Here is a 17,726-nt window from a genome sequence, read left to right as displayed (position 1 = left end):
CCCACGGCTGGATCAAGAGGATCAGCACGCAGGGTGGCATCGAGGTGATTCTCCGTAGGATGCTAAAAGGACGGAAATCCCTCTCACACTAAGCACCCAATGGACTCTTTTTTCAGTAAACTTATCGAAGTTGTGGTGCAAAGGTGCCCAGGTTTTACTACTATGTTAAAGAAGATGCCTAAAAATGAGGTACGAAACGTGGTGATGCCTTCCAATTATGTAGGCAACACCATGCACATTTACATTCAAGTAAGAATGTTGAATAAACTTCATTTACTCTGCCGATTGTCTGTGGTGTTGGTCTTTGAGTTGGTAGAAATGTTTGAGAAAATATCCACAGGAAATAATTATTAACCCAACTTCAAAACACGGGTCTCTGTGTGTAGCAATCAAGATTTGTTTGCTCATGACCAAAGGCACATGCACAAGACGGAAGTACATGCGCGCGATGCATGCATGTAACCAACATCTGCAGGTGTTTACATGGTTTTGCGCATGTTCCAGGTGATATAAATTTCAACGGCAGTACCTGCGCTCTAAAAGGTGGGGTAAACAACACTTTCCTGCAGATATTTTGTCTAAAATTTAGAGTGGCTGAAGGACCAACCACCAAACCGCCTTGCACACACTTGCCTGCATCTAGCTGATATAGGGTGTAATCATTAGTCCAACAGTTGCAAACGAGAGTTTCTATTGAACAAATTCAGGTATGTTTATCCCCGTTTCGTTCCGTTTTTCAACACAATCGGCGAAATGAATACACCCCTAATCACGTGTAAACACAATTAACTTTCATAGCAGCAGCACATAAGTATTACTTATCTCATTTATGCACTCTCCTCCTCTCACCTTTTCCCTTCACTTGTGGACTTCAATGCACAACACATCAGCCAAAATAAACATATAATAACCGCTACACACAGCCTACATCTTTGTCACCATATTAGCTAAAGTAACGTCATATTCAAAATAGCTAATAGAACTAACGCGTTAGTAAACCCGCTACAATCATGCAGTAACGTTACAGTGTACAGTCAGTAAGCAGTTTAGCACTTACACCGGCGGGCCCCGGTGGCAATACATTTGTAAAACCAAAAGCTTACCTTGACTTGGAAGAGTTCCAGTGTTGTGTTGGATAGTCATAGCCAGCTAGCTAACATATAATCCCTCTGTTTGAGTAGGCTAAACTAACTAGCTAGCTGCATTTGCTAGCTAAGTAAGTGAAATTGAAAACAAATAACAATCTCTCTCTCTCTCTCTTGCTTCTCCTTCATTTTGGAAGAAATGTATTTGTTCAAAACTGTTCAAATATTGTCTTTCTCTCTCTTTGAGTCAACTACTCACAACATTTTATGCACTGCAGTGCTAGCTAGCTGTAGCTTACACTTTCAGTACTAGATTCATTCTCTGATCCTTTGATTGGGTGGACAACATGTCAGTTCATGCTGCAAGAGCTCTGATAGGTTGAAGGACGTCCTCTGGAAGTTGTCATAATTACTGTGTAAGTCTATGGAAGGGGGTGAGAACCATGAGCCTCCTAGGTTTTGTATTGAAGTCAATGTACCCAGAGGAGGACGGAAGCTAGCTATCCTCTGGCTAGACCATGGTGCTACCCTACAGATTGATGTTGAGGCTCCTGTAGACCTTAATTGCAAAACAGTATGTTTTAATCAATTATTTGGTGACGTGAATATATTTAGTATAGTTTTATTTAAAAAAAGAACTTTTTAAATGTTTTACAATTTTTATTTTTATTAAATTCACTGAGGATGGTCCTCCCGTTCCTCCTCTGAGGAGCCTCCACTGGAAGGCAGATGTATTTGCAGATGTATTTGACCATGCAAATGATTTTCAATGTCTTTGTCATCTATTTCAGACACAATCTTGGAAATGCTTGGTAGTGTGGTGCAGTTAGTCAATTTAGCATAAATGGCATATGGATGCAACTGTGACAAAACTCGAATTACTTATGCACCTGTCAACATGCAGTGGTGGGGTTGAACTAGTTCCTGAATTTGAATATTGGACTTTTAATATGCAAGTGTTGGGATATAAGCATCTGTGCTGCTTGTGTAAGGTATTTAGTTGCTGCGGAAATAAATATACCTTCGGACCTTGATACCATGCTGATACATAGTTGTCATTCAAGTTTTTGTCTTGTTCAAATAAAAGCACTCTTTCTATGTGTAGTTGGTTGAAGTCAGTGATGATGGAAGATTAGAAAACCATTGTTAACACATTTTATATCTCAATGTCTGTGTTAATATCTCCCTGTGAGAATAATTTCACAAACTTTGATACTGAATAACAATGAATTTGTATGCCGTAACTAGCGACTGCTTATCACTGCCTCTTCGCCATCAAATCACGTGACGGCATCTGAAGCCCCTCTTCCCATTAGCGGGCTGGTTTATCGTGTAAAAACTAGTGACCCAATTAGCATTGTCCTTTGTCATTCTACGACTGTCCATCATCTCCTGCAGCCAATGGAGCATCAGGCAATACGAAGACGAACGCCCATACACGGACTAGCAACAAAGATGTAATTGTTATGCTAACTTGCGTACTAGCTAGCAATCAAGTATGCTTGTTTATTCGATTCAACATAGTTTGATTAGCGTCAATCTCAAACCTAATTTCACAAAAAACATCTCACTATTTGATTGTAGCATAGTCTACGCGAACTTGTAAACAACCAGTGGTTTCTTAGCTACGACAAAACACTTTCTAGTAGTAGTAGCAAGCAAGCGAGCTAACGTTAGTGAGTTGCTAGCTGGATAGAACGGGTTGTCTAGTTAGCAAACTGGTGGTCTTGCTAGTTTATATAATACTTGTAAATGACTTGGAATTGATGAACACATTCCTTGTACTTTGTGTAATCTTGAATATTTCAGATAGCCAACGCTGTACCGCGCATTTCGCTTTAACTAAGCTAGCGAACTACGCAGGTTCGTGTTGCTAGCATATTTTCAACGCGCATCAGCTTTTTGTCTGTCTTTCTGCGGTATAAAGCCACCATGGATAAGGTAACGTGTTATCCTTTTATGTAGCTATCAAACTAAACATGTTATGGTTACAGTTGACTGCTAACTAACTAGTAAGTTACCCTGTTTTGAATTTGAACTAGTTCAATTTAGGCCCTGTGTTCATCATCAAGCTGACTTAGCTAACATAATGACAGCTAGAAAAAATGAAGTTTCATGATATAGGCCTAACGTTATGTTGTCCCTCGATAACTACTTATCTAATTTATTATCTAGTTAGTTAAGCCAATGTCATTTGGTTAGGTACCGCAATTGTTCAGTTGGCTACCCAGGAAGATATTTCCCAATCCCAATGTTCAGACTTGAAGTATCCTAAAAAGCTAGAGTAGTCGGCTAGGTTCATTTCTCACATTTGCTTTCTTTCCTAAACAGGCAGAGTTTTTAAAAGGACTACCTGTCTACAACAAAAGCAATTTCAGCAGATTTCACGCAGACTCTGTCTGCAAAGCATCAGTAAGTGTCTTCCTGCCCTTAGTTCTGTATGTCAAAGCAATTCCAAATTAATGTGATTGTTGTTGGGCGTTTCAACTGAGAGCATGAATTGCCAATGGCCAACATAGATATTGAATTTAGTGCCAAACAATGCATCTTGTAATTGGTCTTTGTTATATTTCTCGCCTGTTGTTTGGGTTAGTTAGTTAGTGGACACATACTTGATTTAGACTCTCACCTATTTCTGTCTTTATTTCAGAACCGGAGGCCCTCTGTGTATCTCCCAACTCGGGAGTATCCATCAGAACAGAGTGAGTGTCCCCTCGGATTCAAATGATACTCTGTTGTCACAGTATATGTTTGCTGGTGTGTACTTCAGATCTGAATAGTGCGTAGTTTGGCTGATAAAGGTTACATATTATTGATTAGCCTGACGACCGACGTTGAATTGTATTGGATTCAACGTCGGGCATAATTGAGCGTTTGGATCAGGAAAGTTTCCTCTCACGACCTCTACAAGCCAGAATGTTGAATACAATTGTATTTTAACTTACTTTAACATTTGTCTGTGTGGTTGGTCCTTTTGCAGGTAGGAATGTGAGACAATATATCCACAGGAAAGTATAATTACATCAACTTGGCAGTGCAGTGCACCTGAAGCATGCGCAGAACCATGTATACATGTGCACGAGCTTGGCAAGTATGCATGTCTCTCCTGCATGTATTTTCATCTTGTGCGCATGCTTCAGGTGATAGAAATCTGAACGCACTGCCAGCTCTTTGAAAAGTTGATGTAGTTATACTTTCCTGTGGATATATTGTCTCACATTTCTACCTGCAAAAGGACCAACCACATGGACAACCAGTAAAGTAAGTTAAAATATCAGTTTATTCAACATTCTGTCTTGTAGAGGATACTTTCCTGATCCAAACGCTAATTTATGCCCAACGTAGAATTCAATGCAATTCAACGTTCGGTCTTCAGGCTAATTATTGATATACATTTACAAGATAAACACTTTCTTTGTGATTTATATTGGGTTTTGATCTGATATATTTTTTCTTCTAAGTCATTGTCACAGAGAAGACAAATATCCTATTGAGATATCTTCACCAACAGTGGGACAAAAAGGTAAAGTATTGGGAAGGTTGATACCTTCATAATGCATTGTTTCTTTACTCAATATGGGCACTGTATTGCTGTTTACTGTAGGTTAGCTAGTTTTCCAACCCCTCTCTGTATTTTGTCTCGACAGAATGCGGCCAAAAAGCGGGAGCAGGAGCAAGCTGAGGGGGAGAACACTGCACCCCCGCGGAAAATTGCCAGAACTGACAGTCAGGAATTAAATGAGGACTCGTAGAGTGGTGTACACACACACACACACACACACACACACACAACTATAGATAAAGAAGCACACAGGCAAAGTTGCATTTGACAGACAGGACAGACCACTTTCTACATCGTTCAACATGATCTTGGGATGTTGACAGTTTTCTCTTTGTGTTTTATGTACTTTTTTTTCTTCTTCCCTGAACTGTCCTTTATAAGTCTTTGATTGGCACATAGCTGAAAAGCTCTGCCTTCATGACGAAAGGCACAATAACATTACCTCCTCACCCTACGACTCATATTTAATTGTTGCTTAACCATGTTTCTACATGAGGAGCATTTTCAGTGCTCTGTTTGCTTTCATTAGTTTACTTGTACTACATGTGTACTTTGACCTGCATGTTTTAAAGTCATGTCCATTTAAGCAATTAAGTTCCATGCCATTTATATACATCCTTCTGGGCTTGGAGTGAATAGAATATTGTCTCTATAGCCTCGGTTATAGTTTGAGATATATGCGATGACAGAGGTATACCGTAACACTGAAGGATGCTTGTCAGATCCCCAACAATTATTCCAGTTACTGAAAAGGGAAGACTGTGTATAGACTTAAGATTGAATTAGTCTCAGGTTGTTGTTATGGGGAATGATGCCTCAAAAGGATTTATTCCTGAAAGTGCTGACGTCTCCTAGTTTGAGTGATTAATTGCCTTAATGGAAATGTTTCTTGATCAATGAAGGACCCACCCTCTGTTTACATTATGACGACAGTGGAGGAAATGCACACACTGTTGAGTTAACGAGGGGATTAATGGTGTGGATATGGAGAATGCTCCCACAGTGTCATATTGAGGCTCATTTAAAGGCATACCTGACACAAACCCTTTTACAGTATAAAAACAGACCAATTTTGTAGCAATACATCACACACGATGCTTGATGTTTGTCAATGTGCATAAACGTTGTTTCCCCATAGACGTGCTACAATCTACCACTAGCAGCTAGATTGTCATCACATCTAGAAAAGTTATTTTGTTGCAGATAATTGTCTGTGGATAGTATAGGGAATTGGACTTACCTGTCTGTTAACATGGCATGGCTCCACAAGTAAAAGCATAGCTGCTAAGTTGCAACTTAGCTCAATCGATCTATATGAACCTATAGGATATGCCTTGCTAAAAGGACTTTAGTCAATATGTAGGGTAAATGTGCAATTCAGGTGTATAGAATCTTGTCTCAAAGTAACCCGCTCACAAGTGTGATGTTAATGTGGGGCATAGTTTGACAAATGTAAATACAAAAATGGGGCGTATTGTTCCTGATATGCTCTCTATATCCCTCTGCTGCTATTTACAAAGATCTGGTATTGTCTAGTTGTGAATCCTGTCCAAAACTATGGGTTATAAAAATGATGGGTTGTGTATACATGGTTTGTTTCCTCAGACCATTATCAGGTAATAGTTCAAGGACTCGCAGGGTCCAGAACCTTTAGATCATTATATAATTGTATCTTACCTGAAACAGCCACACCTAATTGTTGTTTGAATGCATGTACAGTATAAACTCCGCAGGCCATATGTTTAGGTGGTGTCGGCTCATCTTGTTTGAGGTGATCTTGAGGCTGGCTGACGATCAGTTACCATATTTATATTTTAGTCATTTAACAGACGCTCTTATCCAGTGCGACTTACAGTTTAGTGAGTGCATACATTTTCATACTGGCCCCCCGTGGGAAACAAACCCACAATCCCGGTGTTGCAAGCGCCATGCTCTACCAACTGAGCTACAGGGGACTACCATTATGTTCCTTGGTGATGCTAGCTGTCTACATGTGTTAATGTTGAGAATTCTTTCCACAGGTAGACAAGTGTTTTGTTTTTTATAATGGAAGATGACACACTCCTTCATCCAGTTCTCAATAATAAACGGTGTGATGACCTGAATAGACATTGTGTGCTGTGATTTAAACAGTGAATGTGGGGCACGGCACATTCACACAGTTTAAATCACAGCACACAATTTTGAGGTAATATTTAGAAAATTGACTTCTTTACATCCATTTCTCCCATGTTTGTTGAATGTTTCTCTTTTAAAAAAACAACAGCGGCAAGCTAAAAAAAACAGCACCTTTTTTGACGGATCTCATATGGAAATGGAAAAAAAACAGCACCTTTTTTGACGGATCTCATATGGAAATGACCCTCTGCAAAGATGTTGTCAATAAAGTGATCTGGGTATTGTGTGGATTTGCTTATGAATGTTTGTTTCTACTGAGCCTCCATGAGGTATGTTTTTTCTCATATATAATGTTGGAATTCACCAAAACATATTTTGTATACACACAAAGGTGGCTAGTAAAGAATGTAACTACAGACGGTAGGAATAGGCAGGCTACATGATAAAGAAGTAATGGTAGCTCATTTTATAGTTATGTGTGAAACCCCTCCCACCCTGCTTCTTATTGGTTGCCACACACACCTGTCAACTAATCAACCAGATCACCAACTCCTGAAAGGGGTGGGGCTAGCCCTTTAATTGTCCCATCTGCAGTGATTAAGTCCTCTTTCAACCAAACAGTACGGACCACTAGAGAGGCGTTACTGACTACAGTACCATTTCGCACCATCTACATCTATCAAATCATACACCGTCTGAAGCCCTTTTAACAGTATTGCTTCCGTCCTTGTCCTTGCCCCAACCTGGACCTGAACCAAGGACCCTCTGCACACATCGACAACAGTCACCTTCGAAACATCATTAGCTATTGCTCCACAAAAGCTGCGGACCGGCAGAGCAAGAGAAACAACTAGGCCTACTTCAAGGTCTCAGAGCGAGTGACGTCACCTGATTGATACGCAACTAACGCGCACTGCTAACTAGCTAGCCATTTCACACCGGTTACACCTACAAAGACCAAAGACACAAAATATATTCAATAAAAGGTACAAGGCTACCCTCTCCTTGTGTTCTTGCAGACATATCCATTGCGTTGCCTCCTACCCAGACTTTAAGCTACACTACAAGACCAAAAGTATGTGGACACCTGCTCGTCGAACATCTCATTCCAAAATCTTGGGCATTAATATGGAGTTGGTTCCCCTCCCCCCTTTGCTGCTATAACACCCACCACTCTTCAGGGAAGGCTTCCACTAGATGGTGGAACATTGCTGTGGGGACTTGCTTCCATTCAGCCACAAGAGCATTAGTGAGGTTGGGCGCTGATGTTGGGCGATTTGGCCTGGCTTACAGTCGGTGTTCCAATTAATCCCAAAGGTGTTCGATGGGGTTGGGGTCAGGGCTCTGTGCAGGACAGTCAAGTTCTTCCACACCGCTCTCAACAAACAATTTCTGTAAGGACCTCGCTTTGTGCATGGGGCATTGTCATGCTGAAACAGGAAAGGTCCTTCCCCAAACTGTTGCCACAAAGTTGGAAGCACAGATGTCTAGAATGTCATTGTATGCTGTAGCGTTAAGATTTCCCTTCACTGGAACTAAGGGGCCTAGCCCGAACCATGAAAAACATCCCTAGACCATTATTCCTCCTCCAACAAACTTTACAGTTGGCACCATGCATTCGGGCAGGTAGCGTTCTCCTGGCATCCGCCAAACCCAGATTTGTCCGTCAGACTGCCAGAACGCGTTTCCACTGCTCCAGAGTCCAATGGTGGCGAGCTTTACACCTCTCCAGCCAACGCTTGGCATTGCGCATGGTGATCTTAGGCTTGTGTGCGGCTGCTCGGCCATGGAAACCCATTTCATGAAGCTCCCGATGAACAGTTATTGTGCTGACGTTGCTTCCAGAGGCAGTTTGGAACTCGGTAGTTAGTGTTGCAGCCGAGGACAGACGATTTCTACGCGCTAAGCGCTTCAGCACTCAGCGGTCCCGTTCTGTAAGCTTGTATGGCCTACCACTTCGCGGCTGAGCCGTTGTTGCTCCTAGATGTTTCCACTTCACAATAACAGCACTTACAGTTGACCGGGGCAGCTTTAGCAGGGCAGAAATGTTATTTTAATTTCACCTTTATTTAACCAGGTAAGCCAGTTGAGAACAAGTTCTCATCAGCGACCTGGCCAAGATAAAGCAAAGCAGTGCGGTAAAAACAACAACACAGAGTTACATATGGGGTAAAACAAAACAAAGTAAAAAATACAACAGAAAATATATATACAGTGTGTGCGAATGTAGTAAATTATGGAGGTAAGGCAATAAATAGGCCATAGTGCAAAAATAGTTACAATTTCGTATTAACACTGGAATGATAGATGTGCAAAAGATGATGTGCAAATAGAGATACTGGGGGGCAAATTAGCAAAATAAATAACAATATGGGGATGAGGTAGTTGGGTGGGCTAATTTCAGAATGGCTGTGTAAAGGTGCAGTGATCGGTAAGCTGCTTTGACAACTGATGCTTAAAGTTAGTGAGGGAGATAAGAGTCTCCAGCTTCAGAGATTTTTGCAGTTCGTTCCAGTCATTGGTAGCAGAGAACTGGAAGGAATGGCGGCCAAAGGAGGTGTTGGCTTTGGGGATGACCAGTGAGATATACAGTGGGGGGAAAAAGTATTTAGTCAGCCACCAATTGTGCAAGTTCTCCCACTTAAAAAGATGAGAGAGGCCTGTAATTTTCATCATAGATACACGTCAACTATGACAGACAAAATGAGATTTTTTTTGCCAGAAAATCACATTGTAGGATTTTTAATGAATTTATTTGCAAATTATGGTGGAAAATAAGTATTTGGTCAATAACAAAAGTTTCTCAATACTTTGTTATATACCCTTTGTTGGCAATGACACAGGTCAAACGTTTTCTGTAAGTCTTCACAAGGTTTTCACACACCATTCCTCCATGCAGATCTCCTCTAGAGCAGTGATGTTTTGGTGCTGTCGCTGGGCAACACGGACTTTCAACTCCCTCCAAAGATTTTCTATGGGGTTGAGATCTGGAGACTGGCTAGGCCACTCCAGGACCTTGAAATGCTTCTTACGAAGCCACTCATTCGTTGCCCGGGCGGTGTGTTTGGGATCATTGTCATGCTGAAAGACCCAGCCACGTTTCATCTTCAATGCCCTTGCTGATGGAAGGAGGTTTTCACTCAAAATCTCACGATACATGGCCCCATTCATTCTTTCCTTTACACGGATCAGTCGTCCTGGTCCCTTTGCAGAAAAACAGCCCCAAAGCATGATGTTTCCACCCCCATGCTTCACAGTAGGTATGGTGTTCTTTGGATGCAACTCAGCATTCTTTGTCCTCCAAACACGACGAGTTGAGTTTTTACCAAAAAGTTATATTTTGGTTTCATCTGACCATATGACATTCTCCCAATTCTCTTCTGGATCATCCAAATGCACTCTAGCAAACTTCAGACGGGCCTGGACATGTACTGGCTTAAGCAGGGGGACACGTCTTGCACTGCAGGATTTGAGTCCCTGGCGGCATAGTGTGTTACTGATGGTAGGCTTTGTTACTTTGGTCCCAGCTCTCTGCAGGTCATTCACTAGGTCCCCCCATGTGGTTTCTGGGATTTTTGCTCACTGTTCTTGTGATCATTTTGACCCCACGGGGTGAGATCTTGCGTGGAGCCCCAGATCGAGGGAGATTATCAGTGGTCTTGTATGTCTTCCATTTCATAATAATTGCTCCCACAGTTGATTTATTCAAACCAAGCTGCTTACCTATTGCAGATTCAGTCTTCCAAGCCTGGTGCAGGTCTACAATTTTGTTTCTGGTGTCCTTTGACAGCTCTTTGGTCTTGGCCATAGTGGAGTTTGGAGTGTGACTGTTTGAGGTTGTGGACAGGTGTCTTTTATACTGATAACAAGTTCAAACAGGTGCCATTAATACAGGTAAAGAGTGGAGGACAGAGGAGCCTCTTAAAGAAGAAGTTACAGGTCTGTGAGAGCCAGAAATCTTGCTTGTATGTAGGTGACCAAATACTTATTTTCCACCATAATTTGCAAATAAATTCATTAAAAATCCTACAATGTGATTTTCTGGATTTTTTCCCCTCAATTTGTCTGTCATAGTTGACGTGTACTTATGATGAAAATGACAGGCCTCTCTCATCTTTTTAAGTGGGAGAACTTGCACAATTGGTGGCTGACTAAATACTTTTTTTCCCCACTGTATCTGCTGGAGCGCAGACTACGGGTAGGTGTTGCTATGGTGACCAGTGAGCTAAGATAAGGCGGGGATTTGCCTAGCAGTGATTTATAGATGACCGGGAGTCAGTGGGTTTGGCGACGAATATGTAGTGAGGGCCAGCCAACAAGAGCGTAGAGGTCACAATGGTGAGTAGTATATTGGGCTTTGGTGACAAAACGGATGGCACTGTGATAAACTACATCCAATTTTCTGAGTAGAGGGTTGGAGGCTCTTTTGCAAATGACATCGCCGAAGTCAAAGATCGGTAGGATAGTCAGTTTTACGAGGGCATGTTTTGCAGCATGAGTGAAGGAGGCTTTGTTGCAAAATAGGAGGCCGGTTCTAGATCTAACTTTTGATTGGAGATGCTTAATGTGAGTCTGGAAGGAGAGTTTACAGTCTAACCAGACACCTAGGTATTTGTAGTTGTCCACATACTCTAGGTCAGATCCGCCGAGAGTAGTGATTCTAGTCGGGTGGGCGGGTGCAAGCAGCGTTCGGTTGAAGAGCATGCATTTCGTTTTACTAGTGTTTAAGAGCAGGCTACGGAAGGAGTATTGTATGGCGTTGAAGCTCGTTTGGAGGTTTGTTAACACAGTGTCCAATGAAGGGCCAGATGTATACAAAATGGTGTAGTCCGCATAGAGGTGGATCCGAGCGTCACCAGCAGCAAGAGCGACATCATTGATATACACAGAGAATAGAGTCGGCCTGAGAATAGAACCCTGTGGCACCCCCATAGAGACTGCCAGAGGTCCAGACAACAGGCCCTCCGATTTGACACATTGAACTCTATCTGAGAAGTAGTTGGTTAACCAGGCGATGCAGTCATTTGAGAAACCAAGGCTATTTAGTATGCCAATAAGAATGCGGTGGTTGACAGAGTCGAAAGCCTTGGCCAAGTCGATGAAGACGGCTGCGCAGTACTGTCTTTTATCGATTGCGGTTATAATATCGTTTAGGACCTTGAGCGTGGCTGAGGTGCACCCATGACCAGCTCGGAAACCGGATAGCATAGCGAAGAAGGTACGGTGGGATTCGAAATGGTTGGTGATCTGTTTGTTAACTTGGCTTTCAAATACTTTCAAAAGGCAGGGCAGGATGGATATAGGTCTGTAACAGTTTGGATCTAGAGTGTCACCCCCATTGAAGAGGGGGATGACCGCGGCAGCTTTCCAATCTCTGGGGATCTCAGACGTTACGAAAGAGAGGTTGAACAGGCTAGTAATAGGGGTTGCGACAATTTCGGTGGCTAATTTTTAGAAAGAATGGGTCCAGATTGTCTAGCCCAGCTGATTTGGGGGGATGGTGGCCGGGGTAGTGGTAGCCAGGTGGAAAGCATGGCCAGCCGTAGCAAAATGCTTGTTGAAATTCTCGATTATTATAGATTTATCGGTGGTGACAGTGTTTCCTAGCCTCAGTGCAGTGGGCAGTTGGGAGGAAGTGCCCTTATTCTCCATGGACTTTACAGTGTCCCAAAACTTTTTGGAGTTAGTGCTACAGGATGCACATTTCTGTTTGAAAAAGCTAGCCTTTGCTTTCCTAATTGATTGTGTATATTGGTTCCTGACTTCCCTGAAAAGTTGCATATCGTGGGGGCTGTTCGATGCTAATGCAATACGCCACAGGATGTTATTGTGCTGGTCAAGGGCAGTCAAGTCTGAGGAGAACCAAGGGCTATATCTGTTCTTAGTTCTGAATTTTTTGAATGGGGCATGCTTATTTAAGATTGAGAGGAAAGCACTTTTAAAGAACAACCAGGCATCCTCTACTGACGGAATGAGGTCAATATCCATCCAGGATACCCGGGCCAGGTCAATTAGAAAGGCCTGGTCGCTAAAGTGTTTTAGGGAGCGTTTGACAGTGATGAGGGGTGGTCGTTTGACCGCGGACCCAGTACGGACACAGGCAATAAGGCAGTGATCGTTGAGATCCTGGTTGAAGACAGCGGAGGTGTATTTAGAGGGTACATTTGTCAGGATGATATCTATGAGGGTGCCCATGTTTACAGATTTAGGGTTGTACCTGGTAGGTTTGTTGATAATTTGTGTGAGATTGAGGGCATCTAGTTTAGATTGTAGGTTGGCCGGGGTGTTAAGCATATCCCAGTTTAGGTCACCAAGCAGTACGAACTCTGAGGATAGATGGGGGGCAATCAGTTCACATATGGTGTCCAGGGCACAGCTCGGGGCTGAGGGGGGTCTGTAGCAAGCGGCAACAGTGAGAGACCTCTTTCTGGAAAGGTGGATTTTTAGAAGTAGAAGCTCAAACTGTTTGGGCACAGACCTGGATAGTATGATAGAGCTCTGCAGGCTATCTCTACAGTAGATTGCAACCCCACCCCCTTTGGCAGTTCTATCTAGATGGAGAATGTTGTAGTTGGGGATGGACATTTCTGAATTTTTGGTGGCCTTCCTAAGCCAGGATTCAGACACTGCTAGAACATCAGCGTTGGCGGAGTGTGCTAACGCAGTGAATAACTCAAACTTAGGGAGGAGGCTTCTGATGTTAACGTGCAAGAAACCAAGGCTTTTACGGTTACAGAAGTCAACAAATGATAACGCCTGGGGAGTAGGAGTGATACTGGGGGCTACAGGGCCTGGGTTAACCTCTACATCACCAGAGGAACAGAGGAGGAGTAGAATAAGGATACGGCTAAAGGCTTTAAAAACTGGTCTTCTAGTGCTTTGGGTACAGAGAATAAAAGGGGCAGATTTCCAGGCGTTGTAGAATAGATTCAGGGCATTATGTACAGACAAGGATATGGAAGGATATGAGTACAGTGGAGGTAAACCTAAGCGTTGGGTAACGATGAAAGAGATATCATCACGGGAGGCACCGATTGAGTCGGTCTCCGCATGTATGGGGGGTGGGACAAAGGAGATATAAGGCAAGTTGAGCTGGACTGGGGGCTCTACAGTGAAATAGTACAATAAGAAATAACCGAAACAGCAATAAACAAGGCATATTGACATGGGAGAGAGGCATAAAGCAATCACAGGTGTTATTCGAGAGAGCTAAGACAACAGCTGGTAATGGCGACAAAGTTTGGGCTGAGGCTAAACATAAACAGGATGCGGTACCGTATAAAGGAACAGTCCAGCAGGCATCAGCTGTATAGCTGAGTTATCATAAGGTCCAGTTAACAGCAATAGGAGAGTTGGGAGGTTGCTCGGGGGCTGCTACAGCACTGGCGAGCAAGAGGCACGGCTTGCGTGTGCTAGCGGGCCGGGGCTAGCAGATGGATCTTCGTGGTCGACGTCGTAACGGGAAACCTGTTGAAACCACATCAGACGATTTCGTCGGCAGACCAGTCGTGTTGGATAGTTGGAAAGGTGGCATCCTATAACGGTGCCACACTGGAAGTCACTGAGCTCTTCAGTAAGGCCATTCTACCAACGCCAATGTTTGTCTATAGAGATTGCATGGCTGTGTGCTCGATTTTATACACCTGTCAGCATGGGTGTGGCTGAAATAGCCGAATCCACTAATTTGAAGGGGTATCCACATACTTTTGTATATATAGTGTATTTTATATCGTTATAGTTATCGTCCTTTGTGTCGTAGAATGTGTTCAAAACGTGATGCATTACATTTTCTGTGGTCTCATTAAGTTTATTGAAGTGTGTTTTGCATCATTGAGGTACATTCACTATTTCATGTAATAAAATAATTCATAGAAAAACAAAGTTAAGAAAAATAAAATATCTCTGTCACAGTGAATGTACTCATTCTGTACTATTGCAGGAATATAAGATGTCTTTGGCTTATAAGGTGCTGAATAAGACATTTATTTCAGGAATGCAGATGATTCGCCATGCTTTTTACACATCAAATCTGATGAATGGAAAGACAAAATATGGGATGGAATAAACCGCCATCCAGATCATCATTGCTTCATGATGATCAGAACCACAAGTCATGCAGTCTTATAACTGCATTTAATTACGGTACTAGGGACTCATTCAAGGGGGTAAACTGTTGCAATTTGTACATAGTATCCACTATAATGTCAGTATATAGAACAGATATAGCCTATATTTACTGTCATATCATCTGGATTGTGGAGAATGAACCCAAAACCTGCTGCATTCTGACCTTACATTACATCTTAGCTTATTTCGTTTATTCAGTATGACCTACAGGAGGTGCATAAACCATGTTGACATTTGAACAAGAATAATAATTTATTGTACTCTGCATCCCTTTCTTACATTTTCCATATTGCCATGATGATTGACTAAAACTTGGAGCCAGAAGTGTCAGTATCGCTAGATTGTCTTGTTTTTCCCCTCTCGCTCTCAGACGAGGGTAACTCGCCTGAGGGAGTTGTATTCAGGTCCTGCCTGGTGGGCTGAATGCTAGGAGTCATTTGGGGGGCAGCATCGCCTGGTTTGGACGGCTGAGCCCCGTTCGCACACACCACTGCCCCCTCTGATCTGCTAAAGCTGAACAGCTTCCCTGGGCTGAAGGTCCTGTTGGGGGACTGGGACCTCTCCTGGTTCACGGACGCAGCTGTCACCACGGTCCCCGGTGCTGGTGTTACCAACAACGGCTCCTTCTTCAACTCCGGAGACTTCCGGAACTTGAAGCTGAGGAAGCCTGCTAGTTTGGCTTCTCCCCCGATTGGGGACTGAGGGGAGCGGGCCTGCTGGGGGAAGATCTGCTTGAACTTCATCACATTGCTGTTGCCCAACAGAGAGCTGGGTCTCTTGGGCTTGTCCACAGGCTTCCACTGGGTCTTGTCGTGGTGGTGCTGCCGGTTGACCTTGTGGTACTCGGTCTCCTGCCGGGCCTCGGCCTGGAGCTCCACCTGACGCTGCAGCTCCTCCTTATGCTGCCTCCTCAGCTGCTGCTGGAAGTGCTGCTGGGCCTGACGCTCGTGCTTCTGCATATGAACAAGGTAATACTGTATGTTTAATATGTGGCAAAAAGAAAGCAGATTTGGTAGGCAACACTATCTGCAACCACGTTTCCATCCATCTCACTCGTGTCCATAATAATCTCATCACGTAGTGTTGACAACTCTAACGCATTCTTTTTCTTCTTCTATGATATCATGGCGGTCTGCAAATAATCATTTAAGTGCATGCCGCCACCTACTGTGCTGGAATGTACGATCAATCATGATCTGACCAAATAAACCCCCCCAACCCTTCTACCCCATTAAACTGTATCTATATCATGCTGAAACACACCACCCTTAGGACTTGTTCTACATGTCAACAACCATTTCAACAGTAACATCTGTTACCCCCAATATCTATTTTGCCATCTTCACAATAACCTTCAACCTGGCATTTCTGCTTTCCACAACCTGAGTCGTATTGATAACCTTACAAATAAAATATATGAAGTCAACTTTATTCATTATCAAAGTGTCCTTTGACACCGCACATTCATGAGCGCAAGATTTCTGAACAGGCCTCCAAACCATGCCAGGACCAACAGAAACACCAGCCCCGACATTAGGTCCACTTAGTACAGGAGCAGCCATGGAAGCTCCATCATTCCACACGGTAGTTCCACCAATCCGTCTTAAAGCCTCTGCATACGATACATCATGACTAATTCTATATCTCTGAGTCTCTCTAGCATCTCTCTGCACCTGGCATCCACCAAATGCTGCACTACAACCGAACTAATTTGACTTCACCTACATTAGTTAGTCGGATAGGGTGTAAATGAGGCCCTGTGGTATCATCAAATACGGTCACCACTTTCCACTCTAACACATTATTATGACTCTTACGCCCCACTGCTTTCTGTATCATGATCGCTCTTCTTCCTATGTCTTTCCACTACCGACAGTTCTGGTCCTTGACCCTCATGCTCCCGCTCCGTATCGTCAGAACTGACACCCATATTGTTCGCATTCCAGCACAGCTTTTGCTTCACCAACTTTTTCACCATTTCCTCCATTTAGTCCGCACTAATCGCCGCCATTTCCGACTCACTCCTCCACGCCGAAACTCCAGCCATGTCTTCCTTCAAAAACACAACAGCCCAAGAAAGTCTTCTTCTTAGGCCTTGGATATCATTCACCGTTTAGTCCACTTTTATCCTCGGATTAGCAACATTTTACTTCTCATTCTGAACAAGTCATATGACATTACATGCATGCACTTCTGTCTGCTCTGGACTTTACATCAAGCAGCATGATTTCCTCTTGACAGCTGCTCTCGACGACTTTCCTACTTCAAACTTGGAATTTCAGCGGGTCTTTGGACAGTCAGTGGTGCGTGAAAACATCACCATAACATGCTGACCACACCGCTCGCATTACGTGCGCGAGCACTGCAAAATAAATGGACACATACATGTTATTCAATAATTTCATCTAAACTGCAAGTGAACATCTCCGTAGCCAGCCGCTAAAATATAACTTAGTTCTATTTTTGACGCTTAACGCGCTGCAAGTCCCGCCTCTCCCATCTCCTCGTTGGTTTTTAGGAGCATAATACCCACGTGGGGGATTGAAAGCTGAACTGAGGTCCACACTCCAGTCCAGTTTTCGGTGGTAATGCACCTTAAAGTTGGTTGCCACCCGCCATATAAAGTCCACAGAAGAAGACGGAAGGAGGCTCGATTACTAGAAACTAACAAAATTGCCCCTTTTATCTGTGAATTAACTGTGGGAGTAGAGAACACACAAAATGAGTCAACATTCTACAAAGATCCAGGAAAAAAAGGACCTTGTGCATTTCAGGTAAAATAACAACACAGTTTATATCCCAGGACAAATTAGCTAGCAACAGCAAGCTAGCTA

At 43.1% G+C, this 17,726-nt stretch overlaps 2 protein-coding genes across 2 annotated transcripts in view; one reads left to right on the top strand and one right to left on the bottom strand.

The window, feature by feature from the left end:
• The first annotated feature begins 2,515 nt into the window (after positions 1-2,515).
• LOC311150828 (DET1- and DDB1-associated protein 1) lies at positions 2,516-7,053 on the top strand. Its single transcript, XM_084188374.1, has 5 exons — positions 2,516-3,026; positions 3,417-3,497; positions 3,736-3,787; positions 4,547-4,608; positions 4,733-7,053. The coding sequence occupies exons 1-5, from the start codon at positions 3,018-3,020 to the stop codon at positions 4,835-4,837; spliced, it is 309 nt and encodes a 102-aa protein (XP_084044500.1). The 5' UTR covers positions 2,516-3,017; the 3' UTR covers positions 4,838-7,053.
• An 8,144-nt stretch (positions 7,054-15,197) lies between these two features.
• Positions 15,198-17,726, bottom strand: part of LOC311150493 (anoctamin-8-like) — a gene marked incomplete at both ends in the record, with an annotated part of 46,233 nt that continues 43,704 nt past the window's right edge. The window contains one exon of the mRNA XM_084187989.1: positions 15,198-15,845. Coding sequence (XP_084044115.1) covers positions 15,198-15,845 — 648 coding nt within the window. The remainder of the gene's footprint in view (positions 15,846-17,726) is intronic.

The sequence above is a fragment of the Coregonus lavaretus genome (genome assembly GCF_964263955.1).
Source record: "Coregonus lavaretus genome assembly, chromosome: 23".
NCBI lineage: Eukaryota > Metazoa > Chordata > Actinopteri > Salmoniformes > Salmonidae > Coregonus > Coregonus lavaretus.
The sequence above is the reverse complement of the archived record's forward strand: the minus strand, read 5'-3'. Positions and strand labels throughout refer to the sequence as shown.

Coding starts and splice junctions, on each gene's coding strand:
- LOC311150828 (XM_084188374.1), top strand. Junction 3,498..3,735: donor ACTCTGTCTGCAAAGCATCA/GTAAGTGTCTTC, acceptor TCTTTATTTCAG/AACCGGAGGCCCTCTGTGTA. Junction 3,788..4,546: donor GGAGTATCCATCAGAACAGA/GTGAGTGTCCCC, acceptor TTTTCTTCTAAG/TCATTGTCACAGAGAAGACA.